This window comes from Pituophis catenifer, unplaced genomic scaffold (assembly GCF_029215685.1).
Source record: "Pituophis catenifer annectens isolate HBS135680 unplaced genomic scaffold, rPitCat1.0.hap2 SCAF_17, whole genome shotgun sequence".
Classification (NCBI taxonomy): domain Eukaryota; kingdom Metazoa; phylum Chordata; class Lepidosauria; order Squamata; family Colubridae; genus Pituophis; species Pituophis catenifer.
This window is the reverse complement of record NW_027256897.1, coordinates 561,860-586,188: the sequence shown is the minus strand read 5'-3', so window position 1 is coordinate 586,188 and position 24,329 is coordinate 561,860. Positions and strand designations below refer to the sequence as shown.

The window sequence follows — 24,329 nt, the reverse complement described above, 5'->3', positions numbered from 1 at the left end:
CCGCAGCAAATCTGTCCACCAGCAGGCCGGGAAGGAGCTGAGCTTCCCACACTCCCAGCCGGCGAAGCCTCAGTCACTCTGCGCCTCCTTCCTGCAGCTCCGTCTCCGGCTTGGGCTCCTTTAGCAAGCTCCCTTGTTGTCGCTACTCTGTGGCGGTGGCGGCTGCTGCTGGCAGCGTGGGCTTCAGAGCTGCCCAGCCCTTGCTAGAAGCTGCGCACGTTGCCGCCTGCTCTTGGCACCCGGATGGCTGTGGGACCGAACAGCCAGCCCCATCCCACCTCTTTGGGAGCGGCGGAGGAAGAGGCCGGCCTCTGGGCTCTCTCTGCCCCAGTGGAGGGTCCAGCTTTACAGAGGGACACAGGAGGATCTGCGGGGGCCGCACAGAGCGAGGCCACTCAGGGGAGGGCAAAGAGTGGGGGCCCTCGCAGCCACGTGGCCCAGTTTGCGGGTTTTGGAACAAAAACTGGAAATGGAGACTCGGCTTGTCTCTCTCTCTCTCTTCTTCACTGACCGGATATTCCACAAAGCTGCTAAACAAGCTTCTGTCAAAGGCCTCCCTGGGGAGGCCAATCCCACACAAGTTGGCTTCCCATCAAGCCACGATTGGCACGAGGAGGGGTTTGCTGGGCAAGACTCGGCCCAGGCTTTGCAGATCAGTGTCTGGGTTGCCAACCATTTCCTTCAAGCATGAGAAGCTGCAAGCTGTCGTCCGAGGAAGGCAGTCTGGGCATCTCTCCTCCTTTGAAAGATGGGGAGCCCTTCCGGAATTCCGAGAGCTGGAGCAGAACTTCCCAGTTCACAGCAGTCTACTTTGGTGGATGGATGCCCCCCAAGTGCTGGTGCCCAGTTTTCTAGCAGCTCCGGATGCCTGGCGGGACGAGGGAGCTTCTGCCCACCCATACAGGAGAGAGAAAGAGAGTGGAGGTCAGCCAGGCAGCGGCTTCGTCCAGGCGGCCTGAGTGGGATAAACTGGCTGTGTCTTTGGCTCTGGCGGATAAAGAGAGCCGCTCGTGCCCCTTCCACGTGGCAGCGATGGCCTGCTGGGGGCAGAGGAAGCCGTTAGAAGCAGGAAAGGAAATTAACTGGGAGGCTGCAGAGATGCATCTGAGCAGCAGGGAAGGGCAGGGAAGGCCCTCAGCCACTGGCCTGGTGCTAAAACCCTCCCAGCTGGCCCCTCAGCAAATCCCGGGCCTCCGTGGAGCCTCCATCCCTCCACCTCTCGCCCCCTGCCCTGTTGGCACAGGGCCCCCCTTGCCTGCCGTGGCCTGGCCTCGCCCCCTTCAGTCTTCTCAAGTCAAATGAGAGCCGGTTGGGGCACCTCCTCTGGCCCCACGGATGTCTCCCCGAGGGCCCCCTTCTCTGCCAAGGCTTGAGAGCTCCTCCCTTGAGAATGGGGGTCCTCTTTTTCTGCCTTCTCCTCCTCTTCCTCCTTCTCTCTCTGGGGGCTGCTGCTGCGATTGAGGGTTGCCCAGGGCAGGGCGGGGTGCCAATGTTTCCTTCTCCCTCACGGCCTCCCTGAGCAGTGGAAGGTTCTGAAGTGGAAGTGGGGGGGGCATATCCTGGGAAAGGCTGAGAAGCCCCCCCACCCCCAAGGCCTTCCGCTTGCAGGAGGCAAAGCCCTCCGTGCGCAGGTTGCTTAGCAATGCTGTGTGGGAAGAGTTTGGCTCGCTGGAGGGTTGCGGAAAAGGCAATGCTTAATGTTGGCAGTACTGCCCACCCCCACCCCCCCCTCAGCAGTGGGATAAAGGGGCAGTGGGGCAGCAGAAGAGGCGGCTTTGGAGGAGGGGGACGAGGGGGGAGGAGGAGGTGGTTTCCCATGCTGGCATTTGGCCAAACCCCCGACGGCCCCCCTCCCTCCGCCGCCTGCCCAAGGCTGCTGTGCCTGTCATCTGGCACAATCCGGCCTTTGTCCCTCGGCCAGCCCGTCTCAGGATGCAGGAAAAGACGCTTCTCTGGCCTCAGAGATGGAGTCAGGTTCAGCACTCACCAAGGAGGAGCGTGGAAGGCAGGCCCACCGGCCAGAGGCAAGCGGTGGAGCCAGGGAAGGGAGGCAGCAGCAGAGGGGGCAGAACGGAGGGCAGCCAACAGCCCAGCCTGAGCTCCCTGCAGGGACCCGAATCCTCCTGCGCTTACGTTCAGGTGATGGCCCACCTTTTAACGCCTGGAGAGCAGGAGAAAAACCTGGCCGCATTTTCCATCTTGGAAGTCCCACCCAGTCTGTCCCTGAGGAAGTGGTGCGTTGGCCCCAGCCAAGCGCTGACCCTTCCAAAGGTAGACTGCTGCCGTTTGGCAGGCTCTCTCTCTCCAAGGTGAGTTTTGGCTGGCTTGCATCTGTCCATGAAAGGGGTCTGAGCGCCCTCTGCTGGGGGGCCAGCATGGACAAGCATCTCGCCAAAGACTGAAAGGGATGCTGCATCTAAGACTTGGTTTCCAGTCAGACAAATCCAAGGGTCTCCTCCCTCTCCTCCTCCTCCTCCCCCTTGCTTTTCCCTGAGTGCAACGTTTTGGAAACATCCACCTTAAAACCAGGTGTTCATTATTGTTTGTTAGTTATCAGAACAAACAATAATGAAATCCAAGTTGGGAGAAGTCTACTTTTCCACCGACCACTAGGGGGCACAGCCGAAGCGGAATTGGGCTCACGCCTCTCTTCCCCCCCCCCCAAAGCCCCACTGGATTTTGGCTTTCATTAGCCACTCGAAGAGACCGGAAAGGTGGAATTTACAGGCGACTGTTACATATAAGCTAGGTTGACAAAATCAGAAAGGAGGAGGTGATAAGCCGCCTGGGAAAAACCAAGGGAAATCATCCAATCCTCACCATTAAAAAGTGAAAGTTAGAATATTTGGGACATGGGATGCCGGAAAAATACGGCATCCTTCGCTTAACCCTCCAAGGAAAGATGGAAGGCAAAGGAGGTCCAGGCGGAAGAAGAACATCGTGGCTTCAAAATCTAAGGGACCGGTTTGGGCAAAACTCAGCAGCACTTTTTTGTGCGGCTGTTGATAAAAATAGGATGGCCAACATGATTGCCAACGTCTGATGACGGACACGGCACAAGAGGAAGAAGAATCCCTGAAATACAACAGTTCAAGCAAGCAGAGAGTTCAACAATCTTGGGGTTTTTTTGGAGATGAGATTTTTCTCAAGATGAGAACCTCCCCAGAACCCAAGGAGAGAGACATGAATAGATTAACATTGAGGATAAAAGATAAAGAGGAGTCGATGTATTTCAGGACATGGGATAAATTTTACGAGTGGATAGAAAGGAAATACGAATAAGGGTATGGAGTTAAAATAAATAGAGAAAAGGTAAAAGGAGAAAGAGGGGGTAAAAGGGAAAAAGTGAGTATTATAAAAATGTACACAAATGATGAAATAGAAATAAATACTAATCAAATAAGAAATTGAAATGAGAATAGAGATAAATAGAAAATCGGGGAAGGAGTAGAGAGAGAGGAAGGGAGAAGAGAGGAGAGAGGAGAGGGAGAGAGAGATGAAAGGGAAAAGGAGAGGAAGAAAAGGGAGGGGAAAGAGGAGTAGGAGAGAAGTTTAGAAGGGGGAAGAAGAGAGGAGTGGGGGAAGAGAAGGGGAAGTAGGAAAGAGGAGAGGAAGAACAAAGAAAGGAGGAGGAGATAGAGGAAGGAAGAGAAGGGGAGGAGGAGAAGAAAAAAGGTTGTGGCAAAATAAAGAAGGGTAAATGGCAAAAGAGCAGCCCCAAATAAGTAAAAATTAAAAATGAAAGTTAAAAGATAAGATGAATGAAAAATGGTGGATAAATGACTGTACATGTAAATATGTTTATGAGAAACAAAAATAAAAACTTTCTTGAGAAAAAAAAAGAAAGCAAGGAGAGGCAAGAACTTACTCACAGTCGGTCTGTAAGTAATGTGTTTGGCCGTTGCACCCAACTTCGGTTGGTTGAGCACATCGCCCAACAATAGCACTTTTGATCCCCCGAGGGGAGGGTCTCGCGATGACGCACGGGGGCCCACAACAACCTCCACCCTGACCTTTCAGAGTCGTTTTGTGAGTTTTTCTGCCTCTCCCAAATCTCAGCTACCAAAACAAAACCTTTCTATGCAAACGGGACAGTCTGAACACACCCAGGTCGGTTACCTGTCAGGTTTCCTTTGGCAATTGTTTTGGGCTCTGGAGACACTCAGAAGGTGGCGGGCAAGAATGCCGGGAGCAGAGACAATGGGTTCCTGTCAAGCGGGAGGGCTTCACTTGGCCTCACCTGGTGCTCAGGTAGCAGGCTGGGAAGTGAAGAGGGCAGAGAGCTGAACTCTGGAGATGGAGGGCCGGGAACCAAGAGCACTGGGGTAGGCCGAAGGGCAGGGCAGCCCATCTCCGCCCACTCCAGGGGCCTGGATAACAGCCCTACAAGTGGGCAGCGTCTTGCTTATCTGGGGCTCAAAGACCCTTCTTGTCCCTCAGATCCTCCGCCTGAGCCACTCCAGTAACCACCTGCCAATCAGACGCCTCCCAAAAGCTCTCCAAGTTGGCTTTGGCCTGGCTGGCGGCCTTGCCCTCCCCAGAGCCTGGCGCTCTCAGCTTGGCTGCTTCAGAACATGGAAGCTCCACGCCTCATGGCCGCTGCTCCTGGGGGTGCAGAGCCCCAAGCACTGAGGGCTGCTTCCTGCAAAGCAGCTCCGAGAAGTCCCAGGCGCAGCTCTTCCCTCCTGGGTCGCTTTGTGGAAGGCCAGAAGAGCAGAAGGGGAGGAAAAGTGGACACCTGCTTTTAAAACCACCATCAAGTAAAGAACAGATAACGGCTGGAACAACTTCCCAATTCCTCATGTGATGCGCCTGGATAGTTTTTCCTCCTGGAGTTTGGGAGGAAGATGGGCAAAGTTTCAAGAATGATTTGGTCCCTGTTACCACGGTGGGTTCTCACTAGATGAGCCCTTGCGCAGGTGTGTCTAGAGCGGAGGGCTTGGGGTATACTGCTTTCACCCAGGGAGGTTCGTTGCCTCCTCAGGATAAAAACACAGGACTGACCCGTGGTTTTATTGAGGAACATTAGGCAAGCATGGGAAAAAAAACTCATAGCTTGATTGTGGCTTGGTCCCCCTGCAGCTGCTTCAGGTCAGGCTTCCTGCATAAAACGAAGCGTCTTTGTGATCTTAAAAGCGAGGGGCTTCCCTCGCAAGGAGAAAACGCAGAGGCCCTTCTGATGTGCCGGTTTCATTTATTTCTTTATTTATTGCAACTTGCAAGGGAGTTTGGTGTTTCCTCCTCCCTTCAACCAGAGCTGTGAGTCTCACAGATATCACAAGCTCCATCCTTCCCCATGGGCCAAATTGCCTGCTCAGCCAGGAGAGGAACATCTGAGCCACCTCCTCCATCTCCTCCTCCTCCCACCGGAGGGAATGCCAGCCTCTTAAATCACCCTCAGGATGCCAGCCTGAAGGTGCTGCTGAGCCGGGGCTAATGACTGGCAGGTGGGAGAGCGAGAGAGAAGCACCCACCCACAGCCCAGAGAGCCTTTCCTGCTCCTGGGCAGAAAAAGCCAGATGTGGCCTGGGTCCAGCGGTGTCCGGCGTCTGTTCAGCTTGGGACGAAGACCATTAAGTGGGGCCGGCTCTTCCAAAGGACCAGGGTGCTGCCCCAGATGCTGCCCGACAAGGTTTGCTCCCGTTCTTTCTTCCCCTGCCGGTTGGGATCCCAAACCAGAGACCTGGTGTGCCAAGGAAGCTCTCTCTCTCTCTCTCTCTTTCTCCTGCTTCTTTCTTCTCTGCACGGACATATGGCAAGCTGCTTTTAAGTCACCAGGCCGTTCCCATCCCTTTGCTCTGTGGGGCAACTGAGTGCTTGTGAAAGGTGACCCCCGCCCAGCGCATTCTCTCTTGCACACATATGTATCCATGCACATGCTCACCCCTTCTTGGGCCACCCCCCCTCTACCCCCCCTGCTCTCGGGGGCTGATATTTTGACTCTGCCTCAACCATCTGGGAATGTCGTTAGAGGCTGGGGTTCAACAGACGTGCCCAAAATCTTCAGCTGGGCCCGGGAGCAGTTTTAACATCCTTCTGGATAAAATAGGCATTTAGCTGGAGAAAGTCAAGTGGAGGGGTTGAGAGAATGTGATTTGATGTAGAGAGATCCGGATATGGATATGAAGTGGCGGGAAAGTGTGTTTTCCTCCTTTTAGCCGATGCGTTGATGTGCCACGATGGAGCCTTCTTGGGGGGTCGCTTTTGTTGAGGTTGAAGGTGGGGGGGGACGTCTCTTCTCCGAGCTTTGTCTCTGTCCCACTCAACACGCTTACGTACATTGGTTTAAAGCGGCTAAGCAAAGGATTGAGCCTCAAGGTGGAGTTTGAGGCTGTCGAGGCAGTGATTTTCCTCCCACAGGGGAGAGAGTGCGTGGGTGCACGGGCCTCCTTTCTCCAACTTTCTCCCTTCCTTCTTTCCTTCCTCCCTGCCAGAGTCCTGTGTGCAAGCAGCTGGCCACTCCTTCGTGACTCTGCAAGCTCCAAGAAATAACAAAATGTTCTTTTCAAATACAGGGGTTCAAGCAAGGTGGGGAGAGGGAAAGTGGCCACAGCAAAGGCCGAAAATGGAAAGCCGAAGTGGGCAGGGGAAGGACTGGGCCCTTTTCTTCCCAAGGGCTGTTTTCCTTTCAGGGAAAGAAGAGCAGGCAGGCAGGGAGGGAAGAGGGGTGCAGAGCTTGGGGGGCGGTCTTCACATTGGAGGATGAAGCAGCACCGGAAGACTATGCTGGAGGCACCTACGCCTTGCGCCCCTTTGCATGGAAGTAATAATTCCAGCTGCCCAATATTTGCAATTGGGCTTCGATCCTTCTATTCAGGGCTGATGAGAGCAGAGTTAGTGAGCCCCCCTCCCCCTCTGGCCGCTCAAAATCAACTGGACCTCTCCCTGCTCTGCTGATCTTTGGACCATCTGCATTTTTGGCAAGTGGGGGGGAACGTTTCCCTCCTCCAGAAGGCCCTCGGTCCTGCAAAAAGCAGCCTGGCCCTTGGATGGAGAAGGCAGGATGAGGTCAAAGCGGCCTTCTAAGGAAGGAGGTGGCTGGCTGGCTGCCTGGGAACCAGGCTGGCTCTTCCTGCCAAAGACGGGGAGCCTTCCAGCTACCACAATGTGCGCCTAATTGGAGCAAAGAGCAAAGGAAGGACAGTGAAGCCTCAGCCTGATTGGGCTCCTTCTCCCTGGAGACTCGGCCAAAGCCTCAGAGGCGGTTCCAGCCGAGGGCCTGGAGCCTGGGAACCGAAAGGTGACCTCCTGGGGGGAACGTGCCCTGAGAGAAGCCCAAAGCCTCCAGGCCCTCCCCGACTCCCCACTCAAAGGAAGAACCTAGAAGATCAGGCTTCCCACCGCAGCTCTCTGGGGTGGCTCACAGGTAGCCAGAAAGCTCTGCCGGCAGGAAAGGAAAGGAAGGCTCTCTTGTCCAGCAGCCAAGACTCACACGGTTCTTTTGGAGGCCGCTCCCTCTCGCCCCGAAGTCTCCCTGGCAGGTTTAAGAGGTGCTTTTGGCAGCTGCCAGAAGCCCCCACCTCTCCAGGCATAAAGGTGTGGGCTCACCTGTGCCATTCTCTGCAGCCAGGAGTGTCCTGGGCTTTCAAAGGCTGAAGGGGCCTTTGTTTCCCTGCCACCTCAGCCTCTCCTGGAAGGCTGACCCTCCAAGTATGCTTTCAGCTCTGGGGAGGCCCTCAGAAGCACACCTGCGCATAGGGGGCCAAGCAGACCTCCCACTCCCAATCCTTTCCCAGGATCGAAAGGGACTCCGAGTCCCCAAAGCCAATTCGCTCCTTAAAGTGGTCGTGCCACCAAATTTTCTTTGAATAAGAAATGCACTTTCTTTTTTTTGACATTGTGCAAAAGGAGGAAGGACTAACCAAGGCCGGGGCTATAGAATGTAATAATAATAATAATAATAATAATAATAATAATAATAATAATAATAGTAGTAGTAGTAGTAGTAATAATACCGCCTCTGCAATGAGAAAGATGAGACAGTCGACCACCTGATCAGTGGGTGCAGCAAAATTTCACAAACTGACTACCGACAACGCCATGACCGTGTTGCTAAGATCATTCACTGGAAATTGTGCCAGAAGTTTGGATTTGAGTACAGCAAAAACCACTGGGAACATCAGGTTGAGAAAGTTTTAGAGAATGAGAAACTCAAGATCTTGTGGGACTTTAGGATTCAGACTGACAGGCACTTGGTCCACAACACACCTGACATAACAATAGTTGAAAAGAAAAAAGTATGGTTCATTGACATTGCAATACCTGGTGATGCACGGATTGAAGATAAGCAGCAAGAAAAAAATCACAAAGTACCGGGACTTGCAAATTGAAGTTGAGCAACTGTGGAAAAAGAAATCGCATGTTGTCCCGATTGTAATTGGAGCCCTTGGAGCAATACCCAAAGGGCTATCCCGCTATTTAGAAATTTTAAATTTGCCGGACTTGAACATTTTGACTCTACAAAAAACCACCTTACTCGGAACAGCTTACATCCTCCGACGATACCTTAACAGTTCCTAGGTCCTTGGTTAGGACTCGAGCTGCTGAGCTATTAACCAGCCTAAAAGGCTGTGAATCTCACTAAAGATTAACTAATAATAATAATAATAATAATAATAATAATAATAATAATAATAATAATAATGTGATCTGCTGAATTTGGGAGGGGTTTCCTCCTAGTAAGCAGACCTGAGGGAGGCCGACTAAGCTACCTCAACCCTCGGAGGAAATGAGGAGGGCTCAGAAGAGGAAGGGGCATCTGAGGGCCACAGGGGCCGCTCAGCCCAAAGCTGAGCCCCTCCCTTTGCACCACAGGCAGCCACAGTCCCATTTGTAAGGGGGCAGAGAATGCCGTGCATTTGCAGGCTGGCCAAGCCTCCAGAGACGGCCCCCATCGCAGCCCAGATTTGCACAGAAGGAGCGATGCCAGCCTCTTTGGGCCACATTAGGAGGACCCCACCAATGCACTTTTACCTTGCTCCCACCACCCCCAACCCCATTGATTTTTTTAAAACGGAGACCCAAAATAAACCTCCTGCAAACTTTCTTGTATGCAACATCTCCCCAATAAACTCAAGTGGCTATTTTGTATTTAAAACTGAAGTACATTCTGCCAGTGTTAGTTACTGTTTGCTCTTTGAGAACCTCTGGGCTCTCTTTTGTATTTTGGAAATATTTTTAGGTCAGGATGAAGAGAAGACACTTTTTTTATTCTTTCCCGTCTGCAAATCTGCCCAAGATGGATTGCAAGGCAGAACCAGGAAGAGGTTCTCTGCAGTTGGCAGAAGGATCACCTGCTCTTGTTAAAACCACCCTGTTAAAATTTTTATAGGCATAAAAATTCCGCAAGCATTTGAACCCTGCACACACCCACGTCCGTCACAGGCAGGGTATTCGAAACAGGGGGAGGGGGAGAAGATTTTAAAAAGGAGGCTTTCTTAACAGCAGCCTCTCTGGACTTTGGAAACACTCTGCGATGTCTGTGACAGTTTACAGAGGAGGTCGGGGGTTACAACATCTGTGGGGAAGGCAAGTAGTGCTTCCTATGGATGGCTGGTGGTGGTGGTGGTGGGAACCTTCCCAGAGACCCCCACCCACGCATCTTCCCTGGGACGACTTTTTGGGCAGCAGCGGGATCCTCTGGATATGGGACGGGCTTTTCCTTCCAAAGCTTAATTAACCATTCAGAAGTTGCTTAGCAAAATTCAGGTCCCTAGAGCCTTGGAAAAGTTTATCATTCATAAAGTAGCCCAATTGTTGGTTTAGTCTGGTTGGGGGACAGTAGCCCCCTCTCAGCCCAATGCTCAGTATTCAAAATAAGTCAATCCGTCGCCTGCCTCCTTTCCCCATCACTCTCCTTTCCTTTCCTGAACCTTTTCAAGCCATTCAGCTCTCCAAGGACCTGGGTGGCTTTATGGCAAAAGATTTCAGCTCCAAAATTGACGGGGTCAGAAATCTGAAGTCATGAGGGTTTTTTTTCCCCCCCAGCTGTTGACTTTTTCAGTTTTGAGGGACAAGGCAAGGGGGAAGGATGGGCTCTTGATTAGTATTAGGAAACCAAACTCTGATTGATCGCCGCCTAATCAAGGTCTAGATGCAGGCGAATCACTTTAAGGCGAGACCATCCGGATTATGAAGCAGCCTGCTTGCTCCCTTCCTTCGCAAGACCCTCCTCTCCCTCCACCCCCCCCCCTTCGTGAGGGATAATCGCAAGGAGCACCCCTCTCTGCTGCCTTGTCAAAACAGCATTTCTGAGCCAGAAGAAAACGGCTCCACCTTCCAACTCTCTATTCCCGATCTCAAGATTTACCAACAGGAATTGCATTCGCCAGTTTTCTGCAAGAAAAAAAACATGGAAACGTGGCAGGCGGCCTCGGGACGGAGTGAAAGAGCGCAGGAGAAGAAGAAAACGCACCAAAACGGTTTCCTCTGAGGGCTCTTTGACTCCTAGGCTGCCCAACTTCTGCTTTTGACCATTTCCCTCTTCCCCAGCTTCTCTGGGAAGCGCTCCGAACGATGCACCCAGAAGAGGAGACTCACCCCGGGACAACACAACAGGGCTTGATTTTGACCGAAAAAGCTGGAAGGGTTTCCTTTTGTGCAAATCTGCCCAGTTCAGCAGAATCAAACCCTGCCTGTTATTTTCCCCCTCTCTTTTTGCAACCCAGAGAGGTCAACTTCGCCATACGGTGCGTATGTGCTCTAAAATTATTTTACTTTGGAAGTTGACGCTTGCCTGCCCTCTGGTTTAGCAGCCATTTCGGCTTTCTCCTTCTCCGGTTACCCGCCTGCTTTTGTGTTTTGGTTTTAAACGTGTTTTAAGTAATGGCTACGCCTTGTTTCTCGTCGTGTCCCCTGCTTTCCTATCTTTGTCCACCCAGCTTGCTTTACAAAAGCGGAGTCTGTTCTCTTTGTCCCCCTCTGGATTCTTTAAGTGAAGGTTGTGCTGCTTCATGGACTACGCAGGAGTGATGGGAGTATTAGGAGGCCTGTGATGGAGAAAGATGGCAAGTTTGGCTGATGCAGAGGATGAGGCAGACTTTCTGTTTTTAACAGCAGGGAACGGAATTCAGAGCATTATAAGAGAGTCTTAAAAGTTTGGAGATGGTTCCAGTTGCATTTGGGAGGTTGTTTTTTTTAAAAATATGAACTTATAAAAATGTGCAAATGTTTTCATAATTGGGGTAGGAAGAAGTGGAGGTTTTTCTATTTTAAAAATGGGCATACTGGGGGAAGAAAGACAAAGAACTTTGCAGGTTTCCCTCTTAAAACCTGGGTTTAGATCTCAGGATATATTTGCCTCATTGGTAAATATGAGCTGTTATTGTTTCCCCCCAACCTGCCCTCCCGACAGGCCCTGCTTAAGAGCGAGGGCTTGGGGGTTTCCCCGTGGGAATAGTTTCAAAATTTTGCTCTTGAGAGGAAACTTGACTAATAAAACGGCACACTAGGAAAACTTTTATTTTTTTAAGCGAGGAAATGGAACTTGCAGATACTTCTTGGTTTAATTTCTAACCGGCCTCCCTTTCAGGAGATCAACTTCACCTCCTGGCCCTCCTAGTTGTTCTCCAGCCCACTGCCCTGCCGATTGGGTGGGGGGCTGGCCCAAGGGCCGGGGGACTTTCAGGACTGGCGGCTAAGACAGACAGAAGGGCTAATGAGACCAATTCAGCCAAGGAGCTTCCACACTCTTTTAAGTGGGGTCCTAACGCAAAGCCCACAATGAGATAGGTTTGATTTATTTGGGGGGAGACTGGATGATTAGACAAAGATGGACTTCCCCAAAACATGAAGGTTGCTAAGACAGCCCTCTCCTCAGACAAGTCACATCCTGCCAGGAAATAACCTCAGAACAGCCGGACTATAAATTATTAGTGCTAGTGAAATACTAGTGAGTGATGCACACAAAGAAAACTCACCAACCTTGTCCACAAAACTCCTTGGCGATGCCACTCCTCAAAATCTATTCAAACAAACAAAAAAAAAAAAGCATTGAAAACATTAAAAGATGGAGGGCAAGAGAGGCTTTGCAACATTACTGATAACAAAATGATTTCAATGGAAGGGACCTTGGAGGCCCTTCAAATCCCACCGACTCAGACGAGGTGCGTTCGTGTAAAAGCATGGCCACCTTTAGTCAAGATGTTTAAAAGGCAGCCAAAAATAACATTGGAGTTTCTGTTTGGTTTCCTGAACAGGGGGGCCCAGCCTGGCTTCTCAGTCCCTCGGCATTCAAGGTGCTCTTCCTTGGAAGGAGGAAACACGGGGGGTATTTGAGCAGGTTAAGTGGCCATTAGAGGCACAGGAGCAGCCAGGCTGAGGTTGAGCAAGGTCAGGAGAGGAGCTGGGAGGAGGCCCTTTGGAAGGAGGATCCGGGAGCCTCCACCTTTGCTGGGGCCCTCCAAAACAGAAGCCTGAGCTGAGCCAGAGCCTGCTTAACAAGCTCGGCCCTTCCAGGATCCCCTTTGTGTTGCCAGCCTTTGATCCAGAGCTGTGAAGCGAGATATGGCCCAAATCCAACCCTCCCTTCTCAGCCCTCCGCCCAGAATCGACCCCATCTCTCTCCAGGAGAGGCACAAGGGGCAAGGGAGAAGGTGCCCAAGCTGGGCCCCAGGCGAGGGAGGGAGCATGGCTGGCCTCGTGTGATGGCCGAACCTCCCATTCACTAACCAGGCTGGTTGGCACAACACCCGGGCTCAGCCCTGGACAGGAATGGATGCCCAAAGGTGGAGGAAGGAGACCACTGAGCAAGGGATAACATTAAGAGGATGTGGCTGAAGGATCCGGACTCCCCACTTGGAGGGCCCTGAAGAGGTGGAGGGCTGGAGTGCCCAAGGGGGACCAAAATGCCAGCTCTCCTTGAGAGAAAAGAGAGATGGGGGCATTCAACAAGGGGCATCTGCTGAAGCTCGGCTGCCAGGAATGTGGCCCACCCTCGCCCAATGCTGTGCATTGCCAGGCAGGTGCAGTTAAGGCTGCTTCTGCCCATCTAGACGGTGGAACGTGCACCCCCTTTGTAAGGTCAACTGGCAAGCCAAGGAAGGGAGGGAGGAAAGGAGGGAGGGTCTGGCTATGAAGCTTTTGGCCAAGGAAGCCCAAAAGGCAGCCACAGCATCAGCCTCTCAGAACACTTTCGCATGGCAGTTTAGAATTGAGTGGGTCTTCCATGGTCTATGACTGTTGAAGGGTCTGTGGGCATCCTTGGTATTTCTCAGCAGGTAACACACGTTTTCCCAGGCTTGGGTTCAGGGTCGCCACAGATAAACCCCCCCCCCAAGCTTGTTGTAGATTTTGGGGGTAAAAACAGGGCGTTTCCCCCTCTTCCAGAAGGCCCTGTGAGCTTCTAAAGAGGCAAGGGCAGAGCGGGAAGGGGATTCCCTGCCCCCATCAAACAGCCACAAAACAGCCTCTGGCCTGGCTGGGATCTCTGTGTTTTTCTCAAAGAGCAGCTGCCTCCCTCCCTCCCCGGGGAAGCCAAATGTGTCCGGCCTCCCAGCTCCTCTTCTTAAAGTCAGCCGAGACTCCGGGCTGCTCTTTACCTTCAGGACACAGAGATATTTGTGGTAGCTTGCCCCAGAGCGACTAATGCTGTTTTTGCATAGGATCCCCTGAGCAAAGGTAAAGGCCGCCTTGACGGTCCCCGCTGGTCAGGGACGTGCCAAAAATGGCAGCGGGGGTCGTGTCTTTAGACCCCAAAGGTGGCTCCTGAGGCGGATCCTGGAAGAGGAGGCCCTGGGGCAGGTTCTCCCTCGGAAAGAGGAGGCGCAGAGGAAAAGGAGGGTGTGGAGGGGGAAAAAAAGTTTCCAAAAGCTTTCTGAAGGTGGAGCAGGGCAGAGCCCTTAAATGCAACTGGAGGGAACAGATGCTGCCCTGGAGCCAGGCTTCCCAAGTAAGCACACCAAAGCTTGCCTTGTATCTTGATGGGAGCAGAGCGGAGCTCCCGGAGGCCGAAGTCAAGGTATTGCCCAGATCTTCTTCGGATCTGCCACATTCTCCCCCAAGATAGGGGAAGGCTGATCTGTGGAACTGCAGCTCCCATCCTCCCCAGCCAGCGCGGCTTGGGATGGGTCGGAGAGCCGGATGTTGAGCAAGGCTGCTCTCAGGCTCTCGAGGGTAGGTGCCAGTCCTTGAGTGGGCAGAGCCTTTTCCTTTGTAGGGCAGTGAATCCACCGGGCAATTTTTTTGCCTTCGCTGGAGATGGGTCTCTTGGGAAGGAAGGCTGGGCTGCTATCCCTCTCCCTTTCCTCTCAGATCAGCGTCCGGGCTTCGGTCTGGGAATACAAGCCGCTTCCGACTAACCCCCGGCTCTTTCTTCCCATCAAGGATGACACTGTCTCAAGGGAAGGCAATTCTCTTATGGATATTCTTGTTCGCCCTTTTATCGCTGGCCATTTTCACCTACCTGGACAGGTAAGAAAGTGAGGACACCATGAAATGCCAACTGAGTTTACCGTTCTTGCAAGGAAGGTGCTCCGCCAACTTCTTTTGCAACAATTCCGGCAAAGGCCAACCCAGCCCGGCTGTGCCTTATTTCCATCCCCCTTTTAAGGCAGACTCATCCGGGAAGATCCCGTTCCCCTCATTTTGAGAACAACAAGGAAGAGAATCAAGAATTCCCATAATTGTTAGCAAATAAATATGGGGCAATCAAGCACCTTGAACAGCTAACACTTCACTAATGTGAGACAATGAACCCTACAGATGAAGAAGCTGGGAGGGATCAGGAGAAACTCATGCCGGGCATCGAACGTGGCAGAGACCAGGCACAGGGTGGGTTTTGTGGAGAGAAGCACACGGTGGAAGTGCAGCCCCAACGTCTTGACTCAGAAACTCAGCATGTTGCACATCAGCACAGCCTTCTGGGGTGATCAAACCTGTGTTTGGCACACAGCATTTCAACAGCCGAGATCTGCTCCTGAGGAAGGCTTACAAAACGCTCCACACGCCCGCCTAGTTTCAATGTGAAATCTCACACACTCCCGGGAACACTTGATGGTGCAATCTATTCCCTCTGATGTGTGTCCATATTGGAATGGAGGGACAATGAGAAGTTCTCCTCTGCCAAATTTAAAGATGGTTGGATTGATCGCCGCTTTCCGGTTATCCAACTCCTTAAACCAAAGACCGCCCCCAGGAAAAAAAGAGTAGGAGAGAAGGTTAGAAAGGGGGGAAGGAGGGAGGAGTGGGGAAAAGGAAGGGGAAGGAGGGGAGGAAAGAAGAAAGTAGAAAAGGATAGAAGAAAGGAGGGAAGGGAAAGAGAGAAGGAGAAGGAGGATTGTTGTACAATAAGGGAGAAGAAATGGTAGAAGAGCAACTCCGAATATATTTCAATGTTTTTCAGGATGGAGAATGAATTAATATGAAAGTGTAGAGTATATGTATGATCAACAATGGATAAGAGACTGTACAATATGTTTATGAGAAATAAAATAATTTTTTTTTTCAAAGACCGCCCCCAGATCAGCTGCAGGGGTTGCAGACACAACGGGCCTGTCCAGCAAGGAGATGGTTGGAGGAAGGGAAGGGGAATGTGTGTGTGTGGGGGGGGGGGGTGGCTGTGGAAACAGAGGGGTTGCATAGCAACCTCAGAGCTGCTTTCTCTCCAGAGGAGCCGTTTGTCTCCTCATGCTTGTCCAGAGATCATCCAGATGTCTTGGACGAGAGTTCCCGGGCAGTTCTCAGCCAAGCACCACGTCAGGTTGGAGTTCTGGAGGCTCCAGGCCATCCGCGCATTTGTAGGGCATCGCTGAAGGTTTCCAGAGCGAGAGCTTCCCAGCCCCACTTGGGCACGGAGACGGTTGGGTTGTGAAGCTTCTGAAAGATGCCCTAATTAATTAATTCATGAGCCTCGAGCCAAGTTTCAAAAGAAATCCGGTCATCTATTAGGAGCACCGTTCCTGGTGCTGGCCTGGAAAGCGTTGCAAGTGGCCACGGGTGCTTCTGCAGAGGGCACGTCTTCTGCCCACGAACAGGCGCTGTGCCAGCCAAGTAGGGAAAGGTCATTGTTGGCTGGTGTTTACCTGGTATTTACAAGCAGATGACCTTGAGATAGTCAGAAGGCCTGTTTGTTCTCCTTTCAACAGGGATGAGAAAGGAACCCGGATGGACAGCACCAGCTCCCAGTAAGTTGCTCTTGCTGGCTCCGGTCTCTTTGTGATGCTGCCTGTCACCCAAAAGGAGTCACGCCTCTCCTGACGATGCTTGCCAGGCAGAATAAGGACATGGCATCTTACCGCCCCAGGCTTTAAGGATCCAGGTGCTACCGATTCAGCCTCACGTGGCCTTTCTTGCAACTGCCCTCTGGTGCCAATGGGCATTCAGCTCATCTCCCCTTTCCTTGTTGCGAAGGGGCAGATTTTTGCTGCTGCTGCTGCTGCTGCATAACCCTCCTCCCGCTGGCATGTGGGCTGTGGCTCCTTCCACCAGGCATTGCCACAGCGAGTAACGGGCAGCCCCAATTCTCCTTTCCTGGGCATCCTCCTTACTTAAAGAGTGAAAATGGAGGTGGCAGACGGCCAGCTGCCTCTTATTTGCCTCTGGTATACCCACTGACCCCTCTTCCACTCCCAGAGGGACTGGGAACTTTTGCACGCAGCTGACAATCACTGTGGAGCTTTGCACAACAGGAAAGGAAACCACTGAGACACCTTTCTCAATCGAGGGCTTTCAAGCTTGCAAAACGGGTGCTGTGGGGAGCGGCAGCTGCCGGGACTGACGAATGACTGATGCGATAGCATAAGCTAGATGCCGGCGAGACTCCCTGCCCCCCCCCCGCCCCCCCGGTGATGCCAGGAAGCCCCCTGTTCTTAGGGGAGGGGCTTGTGTAGAGGGTACACCTTCACTTCTTCCTGCAGCGTGACAGCAGAGTGCTGCTCCCCCCTCTCTCTGCTGAGCAGCAGCCTGGGGGTGTGGGTGGAATCAGTCCCTTGTCCTGCCAAGCCCCCAGGCTTGCTGAAGTCCACTCCCCCCCCCCAGCAGAAGGGCCTAACTCTTGCCCAGCGGAGGAGTCAAACAGACCCCCAGGTAGCCATGCCGGATTCCAGCCTCCCCTGTAGCCACATTGCAACGTGCCCAAATAGTTTCCTTGGCACCAAATTATTTCCTTGGCGTGATGAAGAATAAGGAATCTAGACGTAAGGGATTTGAGCCAAAAGAGAGTGTAAAAGCATTCCTTTGACTGGAAAGAAAGTCAACAGACCAGAAAGAAAAACAATGAATTCAAGAAGAGAGGTGCCTTTTGTTTTTTTGTTTTTTTTAAAGAAAGAAACTTGGCTGCCTGATTGACAGCCGATGGTGATAGGATCAGTTTGTATCTTTTTCATTCCGTTTTTCTAGAAAGGTGACACACCCAGGGGGTCCGTGTGACAGCCAACCTTCGCCACAAGATGGGTATGTGATTGCAGAGGTTCTCAATCATCCGCGTCACGGTTGTCCCAAAGGTGCTTTTCCAAAAGACAGTTGGAGAACTGAAGAAGCTTCTTGGATGAGAAGCGAAACATTTTCAAGGAAAGGGAGTGGGGGGGGGGAACAAGAAAGTCCAGTTGCCTTTTGGAAAAGCACCACTGCCAAACCGCGTTCCGATTCCCTTGTCCTTTATTACAGAGATGAGCATTCAACCAAAGAACCGAGAGAGATACCGCTGAGCAGCTGGTTTCACCCAAGGTAAGAAGTCTATTTGGACTTGAAAGGGAGACCTTCACTGGGCTTCCCCTTTTCCTGTCACAGTCAAACGTTTCTAAGAGACGGGGGCTTTTTAACCCACCGTGAGAAACTTCTTGGAGGAGACTTTCAGAGGCTTAGAATCTCCCAAGGAGCGAAGGTGCAGCTGCGGAGCATCTCCCCAGCCAGCACAAGACCCAAATGGAGCTTCTCGCACCTGCAAAACCAGAGCAGGAGAGGAGACATTTTGCCCGTCTCCTGGGCAAAACCCCGCCAGGTTCCTTCCACCTGAAGTGTCAGGTACCAGGGTGGCGGCTCAGCTGGAAGAGACGACCAGCGCTTGGCTGAAAGGCCGATTCGGCTTGGAAGCCGCTCCGCTCAGCCTCGCCTGGAAGCCCAGCCGGCTGAAAATAGCCTGCTCAAATTAAATGCAGGAAAAGGAAGCTGGGGAAAGGCTCCTGCTTTGTTTTGCTTTAAATTAAATCCCGAGGAGGAGTAGGTTTCCCAAACATCTGGCTCCAATCAGCATGCTGCAAGGCCAAACGTTTCCCGCTTCCGGCCACTCCCTGGTAAACATTTTAACATGAGGTTGGAGAGCTGCAGCCAAGGCCCCCCTTCCTTCAGCCTGGGATTTCTCACCGGAGGCTCCCTGGCCTCCTATCTCCAGTAGGGAAAAACGGGGGATCCCTGCTGGCCCAGCTGCCCCCCCCTTTTCTGGACGGCTGCTTTGTGGTGGGTGGAGGGGCTGAGTGAGAGTCAGCTCATCCCAAGATGACCAGGGAGTGACCCTTATCAGTGTTCTTTCTGCCCCGGGCAGCGCACGGACAGAGGTGCCCACCCTGAGCCCGTGGTCAGCCCCTATCGTGTGGGATGGGACGTTTGAAAGCGCCACCCTCAACCATCACTACAAGCGGCAGGAGGTCACCGTTGGACTGACCGTTTTCGCCATTGGGAAGTAAGTGTCCTCGTCCAGCCTGATCCGGCCGGTTTTGCTGAGGAAGGTCTTTTGCTGAGAATGAGCCGTCCGGAGAGGCCCGTCCAAGGACTCTGGTCGTTCTGGTGGGGCTCAGATGGCCCGAGGGCAGGGTTGTGGTGGCTAGAACCTGCAGCAACTGGAGAGGCCCCCTCATCCCTGCCGCGTTTGCTTTCCCCATCCAGGTACCTGGACAAATTCCTGAAGGACTTCTTGATTTCCGCAAACACCTTCTTCATGACGGGCCACAAGGTCATCTTCTACATCATGATCGATGACCTCTCCAAAGTGCCCGAGGTCAAGCTGGGCCCCCAGCGGACACTGAAGCTCTTCCGGGTCAAGCAGGAGGACCGCTGGCAAGACGTCAGCATGATGCGGATGAAGACCATCGGGGACCTGATCGAAGACTACATCCGCTTCGAGGTGGACTTTCTCTTCTGCATGGACGTCGACCAGATCTTCCAAAGCCACTACGGGGTGGAGACCCTTGACACGTCCGTGGCCCAGCTCCATGCCTGGTTCTACAACGCAGACAGGAGCGCCTTCACCTACGAGAGGCGGCCCGAGTCGGCCGCGCATATCTCGTATGAAGAGGGGGACTACTACTACCATGGAGCGGTCTTTGGGGGCGCCCCGCTGCAGGTGCTGAACCTCACCCGGCAGTGCTACCAAGGCATTCTGCAGGACAAGGAGCGGAAGGTGGAGGCCATCTGGCACGACGAGAGCCACCTCAACAAGTACTTCCTGCTCAACAAACCCGCCAAGTTGCTCTCCCCCGAGTACTGCTGGGACTACAAGATCGGCTCCCAGTCCCAAATCCATAACGTAAAGTTGTCCTGGCTGCCTAAAGAATACCAAGAGGTCAGAAACAACTTTTGACCTGCCCCAACCCCTTGCACAGACCAGAGCTGGCCTGCAGCCAAGGACACGTGAAGAGCACGGCTGAGCCTCACTCCTTCACCCCCTGCAGAAGAGGGTGGAGCCGGGGACACAGGTGGCAACAGTGAGGAAGTGTCCAGCTGTCTTCTGCCACCTTCTTCGGCCCCCTCAACATCGGGCAGCAGACTGTTCCGGGCAGTCTCTGTGAGCCCCTCCCTATTTTTCTGCATCATCCATGACAACTTGTGGTGTGAGGTCGTGTGGCTCAGCTCCCCTTCTTTTGAGAGACTCTTCGCTCAAAGAGAGAATCGGAACTGGGCTTCCTCGACATTTAAACCTTTATGCCTTTCAACCCCAGAACAAGTGAATGTAAACCAAACAGCTGGGGCATTCCCCATCCTTTCTTTTAGATTTTGTACAGTTTCTCACACTTCTCGGTGCTTGGAACTTTTCTCTGCTCCTCCCTCAAGTGCCCTTCTCCCGTTGCAAGACTCTTCTCAGGCACACAGAGACCTCCCTGGTGATCCCAAGATAGGGCACCAGGGCAGGGCAGGGCAGGATTTCACTCCCACACGGGAGGGGAAGTCGGGGATGGAAAGCAAGAGTTCAGTGAGGACGCACCCCCACACACAGACATCAAGAATCCAGGAGGCGGCAAATCTTTACACAGCAGGCAGGGTCTGCAGAGGAAGCCCCCAGACCAGCGGTCTCCAACCTTGGCAACTTTAAGACTTGTGGACTTCAACTCCCAGAGTTCCTCAGCCAGCTTTGCTGGTTGAAGTCCCCAAGTCTTAAAGTTGCCAAGGTTGGAGACCCCAGACCCTCTTTTCAGGTCCTTCGGCTATCAGATCTCCTGGGGGAACCTCCTCAAACGGGCTTCAGGGAGCCACGCTGAGCCAATGGGTCAGGCTCTCCCTGCTTCCTCCTCCCCAAAGCTTCGTTTTCCAAAATGGGAATTATTTTTTCCTCCCCTGGGGATTCAAATATGCCCATCGAAGCACAACAGGTGCTTATTTGTCTCTCTCCTCCATCCCAATAACAACCAAAGTTGGCAGCCTGGACCAAATTGAACAAAAGCCGCTGCTTTTATTCCCGTGCCGGTACAGAGGACAGGACGGAGGGGCGCTTTGTCCCTCTTGCACCTGCCAAGGTGCTCGATTCACCTTTGTTTGTTGAAACACCTGCCTGCCGCCTCACTTTCTGAGCTCATTTGCATAAGCCATGTTCTGCTGTGTGTGTACTTGACAGTGCATTCCCCTGGATTGATGGGATCTAAAATTAGACGCCGGTCCTCCTTCCATTCTTTCTCTTTTGTAGTTTAAAGTCCGGCTCCTTCTCGTCCTTGTGGGCACAAAAGTTTGGGACCGGCCTGCACAGGGATGCTGCTTGGGGCCCTGTTTGAACTAAAGAGGGAACTCAAACCCTGGGCCTGCCCCACCGAGCTCTACATGCACCCTGATGGAGCCTCCTTGAGTATTCAGGGATCCGGTTTCAAAACCTTCTGTATCTCGAAGGTCCAGTCAAGAAAGTGGCCGGCACAAGGGCCCTCCGCCTTGTTTTACCACACACAAATACACCTGCCATCCACCGGGAGATTTATGAACTGGCCTTGTGCAGGTGATAGGCCTAGAAAGCTGGCTTCCCTAACTACCTTTAGAAATCGTTACCTTTGCCAATTTATTGCCTTGTAAATGACAAAACAATAAATTCAAATCTTATTTTGGCAAGTCTTTTGAAGTGGGGAGGATGGTGGCTGGAATTTCACAGGTCTGACCCTCAGAGGAGGTGGAAAAAGCCGAAGCGGTTTTGAATTTCAACGAGGGGAGGAAGTGAGCCAAGGGTGAAGTCCAGCAGGTTCTGGAGAACTGGTAGCGAAAATTTTGAGCAGTTCAAAGAACTGGCAAATATCACCTCTGGCTGGCCCCAGAGTGGGGTGGGAATGGGGATTTTGCAGTATCCTTCCCCCAGGAGTGGGGAGGGAATGGGGATTTTGCAGTAACCTTTCCCCTGCCACGCCCACCAAGCCACACCCACTGAACTGGTAGCAAAAAAATTTGAATTTCACCCCTGAAGTGAGCCAAAGCTGGCTTCACTCAGTCTCAGGGAGGACTCTCAGGCACCAGTGTGGGGAGGCTCACATGCAGGAAGGAAAGCAGTTCCTGGCAGAAATGCTTCTGTGTCACCATTTTGCAAACTTCCTGAGCTCTGAAAGAGGGTCCTGCAACTGACCAGATGCGGATCCATTAATCCAGGGGGTAACTCTGGGCCTGAGAGGTGGGCTCCGGGACCACCTCTGCTTTTCCTTTTTGCTCAAGGGCCAGACGTCATCCAGAGTTGACTCCGTCCCCTCGAAGGAGCATCCGGTGCAAGGCTTCAGCAGGAACCAGTTGCAAAACAGTCTCCGACCTTGGCAAGAGGTTAAAGACTTGTGGACTTCAACCCCCAGAATTCCTCAGCCAGCAAAGCTGTCCACAAGTCTTAAAGTTGCCAAGGTTGGAGACCCCCTGCTCTAGAATCCAATCCAAGCAAGCCCTTTCTATGGCTTGGATTAAAATACCAGCTGGAGAGCGGAGGTTAGGAAGAGGAGGAGGAGGAGGAAGCAGCCTCCTTGGCCAGTCTGCATCCACTGACCCAGAGGAGGGGAGCTGAAGGTGCCTGGAGAACGACCAACTGCCGACATCCAGCAGAGGGCTTTGCCAAATGCAGCATAGCTGGTGAAAGGGCTCCACCTTGTGGCGGGTGCAGGTCTATGCAGGTCTACCACTACACGGGGGAAGGGGGGCACCCAGAGACACTTACACACATACGCAAACACAGAGAGTCAAAAGTTCAAGAGGCTGTCCCTGTTTTAAGGAGTTTTTGGGAATAGCTCACAAGCTATTTATTGATTTACAAAGACAGGAGAGCCGTTTTCAACCTTGGCCTGGAGAGGACGCCACTCTGTCCTCGGCTTCTGAAAGCCAGCCACCTGCCCCAGTGCCTTTCGGAAGGCTATTATGGGATGCCCGTGGCCTTGGGGGTTCACAAGGATGGACTTGTGTGCCTGTGGTTTGGAATGGGTTCGGGGGTCTCTCTATGCCTGAGGGATGTGCTACCCGAGCCTCTTTCCACCTGTGTGTCTTTCTGGGGACCCCCCAACTATCTGCTGCCCACGGCAGAACCGCAATGACTCAGCCCAGTTGGGAACAGGATCCAAGAGAAGGGAAGTGGGGAGTGGCCTTCTCATGGACCAAGGGGAACCTGGGTTGGCCGGGGGCTGCCAAATGAGTAGGGCGATCATGAGGGGAGGCTGGTGCCTGGCACAGGGGAGCCAAGCTGAGTAGGGCAGCTCCCCTTTCTGCTCAGGATCTGCCTTCCCAGTCATTGAATTAGCCCAGAAAACTTGGCTGGAAGACAGCGCCCCCAAGTGGCTGAGATGCCCAGAGAAACCCCCGCCCCGACTTCTGCAGGGATCCCCCCTCCTCAGATGCACAGAGAGCCAGGCTCAGCTCCCTCTCGGGGCCTGAAATGCCCTTTTCAGGAAGAGGATGGTTTGTTTGGCAGTCGCTCCACAGCACTGGGCAGGGTCTGGAGGACGAGACCCCGGTCTGAAGACTGGGGGCAACTCGGCCCCCTGATGGAGTTGCCTGATGGCTGTGGCAGGCATGCAGCTCGGCTCACTGGCCAGAGACATCTAAATGCAGGGTGTGTGTGTTGGGGGGGGGGATTTGTTTTCTTGCAACAATATTGCTCGGTCCAGAAGAAAATCTGGGCACCTGGAGAAGAGATGGCAGGGTTGGGGAGGGAGGGGGCTGCGTCTTCCACTCTCCAAGCCTGTGAATCTGCCCCAGGGGACCCGATCCCCTCCTCCTCCCCCTCCTCCTCCCGCAGAACCTTCTCTTTTGAGATGTACAGGTAGGTTTCAGTCCACAACCCACCCGGTTGGGTCAACCTGGGGGCTGCTTCTCCGTCAGGAACTCCAGCCTTTCCGCCGTGTCCTCCAGTTCCTCCAGGATCTCGGAGAAGGAGGGGCGCTTGAAGGCTTCCATCTGGGGAGGGGGGAATGGGAGAGGAGAAAAGATGTGCCAAAGGGCAGCTCGCACCCCCAAGCCCTGCCAGTCACCCAACTTTCAGAAATGGCAAACTCCCTTGTCATCAGGGATGCAGAAATGCCCTTGGCCCCATGAGCTGCCCCTTGGTCGCTCCGTGCCCCAGGTGGCTTAGCCAAGCTTAGGGTGCCTCTTCCTGGATCTACAACTCTGAGGTAGATGGCCCTGAACACACCCTCAGCTGCTGTCTCTGCAATGTGCAAATGCTCCAGAGCTGCTTTGGCTCAAGGGGCCCCGGCCCCTCACTCTGTGTCGCAAAACAAAAGAGCCTCTTTTGAAGGAAATCCTCACCCTGCAACAGCTGGCCGCCAAATCCAAGACTTGCTTGGGGCACTCCTGGATCATGCTGTGGAAGGCAGCCACGTCCAGCCCGTAGTCCTGGAGGGAGAGAAGGTGGGTTTCAAGAGGGCTTCCGTCATTTCGTAGTCCCCAGGGCTCCCTCTTCCCCCACTCCCCAATCGGCTTCCCCAAATTGCCTTCCCAGAGATGAAGGAGGCAGGGGGTTGGGGAGAGCTGAAAAAGCTTTCCCCAACCAAAAGGCCACTCAGAGCAGGAAGGGCCCTCCTGACAAATTTCGGGGAGGAGGGGGTCCTGGGAGTCACCTGAGTCCGTGGCAGAACCTCGGGGTCAGCGGGAATCCTGCCCAGAATTTCACAGAGAACGATGCCGAAGGAGAAGACGTCCACCTGCCAAAGGGAGGCCAGCTCACCGCAGGGAACTCGCCAGCCCTC

The 24,329-nt window shown here is 53.1% G+C and overlaps 2 protein-coding genes across 3 annotated transcripts in view; one reads left to right on the top strand and one right to left on the bottom strand.

The window, feature by feature from the left end:
• Positions 1-8,296: 8,296 nt before the first annotated feature.
• LOC139325771 (dual specificity testis-specific protein kinase 1-like) overlaps positions 8,297-24,329 on the bottom strand; it is a 36,546-nt gene continuing 20,513 nt past the window's right edge. Inside the window, exons 7-11 of one of the 2 annotated variants that reach the window (XM_070955762.1) lie at positions 24,201-24,284; positions 23,890-23,976; positions 23,428-23,538; positions 11,923-11,962; positions 8,297-8,340 (exon numbers count right to left, since the gene is read on the bottom strand). In XM_070955762.1, the coding sequence (XP_070811863.1) occupies positions 23,437-23,538; positions 23,890-23,976; positions 24,201-24,284 (273 nt within the window). In that variant the 3' untranslated portion in view covers positions 8,297-8,340; positions 11,923-11,962; positions 23,428-23,436. Of the gene's footprint in view, positions 8,341-11,922; positions 11,963-22,392; positions 23,539-23,889; positions 23,977-24,200; positions 24,285-24,329 lie in introns of those variants that run through there. The other variant, XM_070955761.1, reaches the window with a different exon arrangement.
• GLT6D1 (glycosyltransferase 6 domain containing 1) lies at positions 10,516-19,510 on the top strand. The gene is made up of 7 exons (XM_070955760.1): positions 10,516-10,688; positions 14,323-14,409; positions 16,083-16,121; positions 17,335-17,388; positions 17,602-17,661; positions 18,476-18,613; positions 18,817-19,510. The coding sequence occupies exons 1-7, from the start codon at positions 10,516-10,518 to the stop codon at positions 19,508-19,510; spliced, it is 1,245 nt and encodes a 414-aa protein (XP_070811861.1).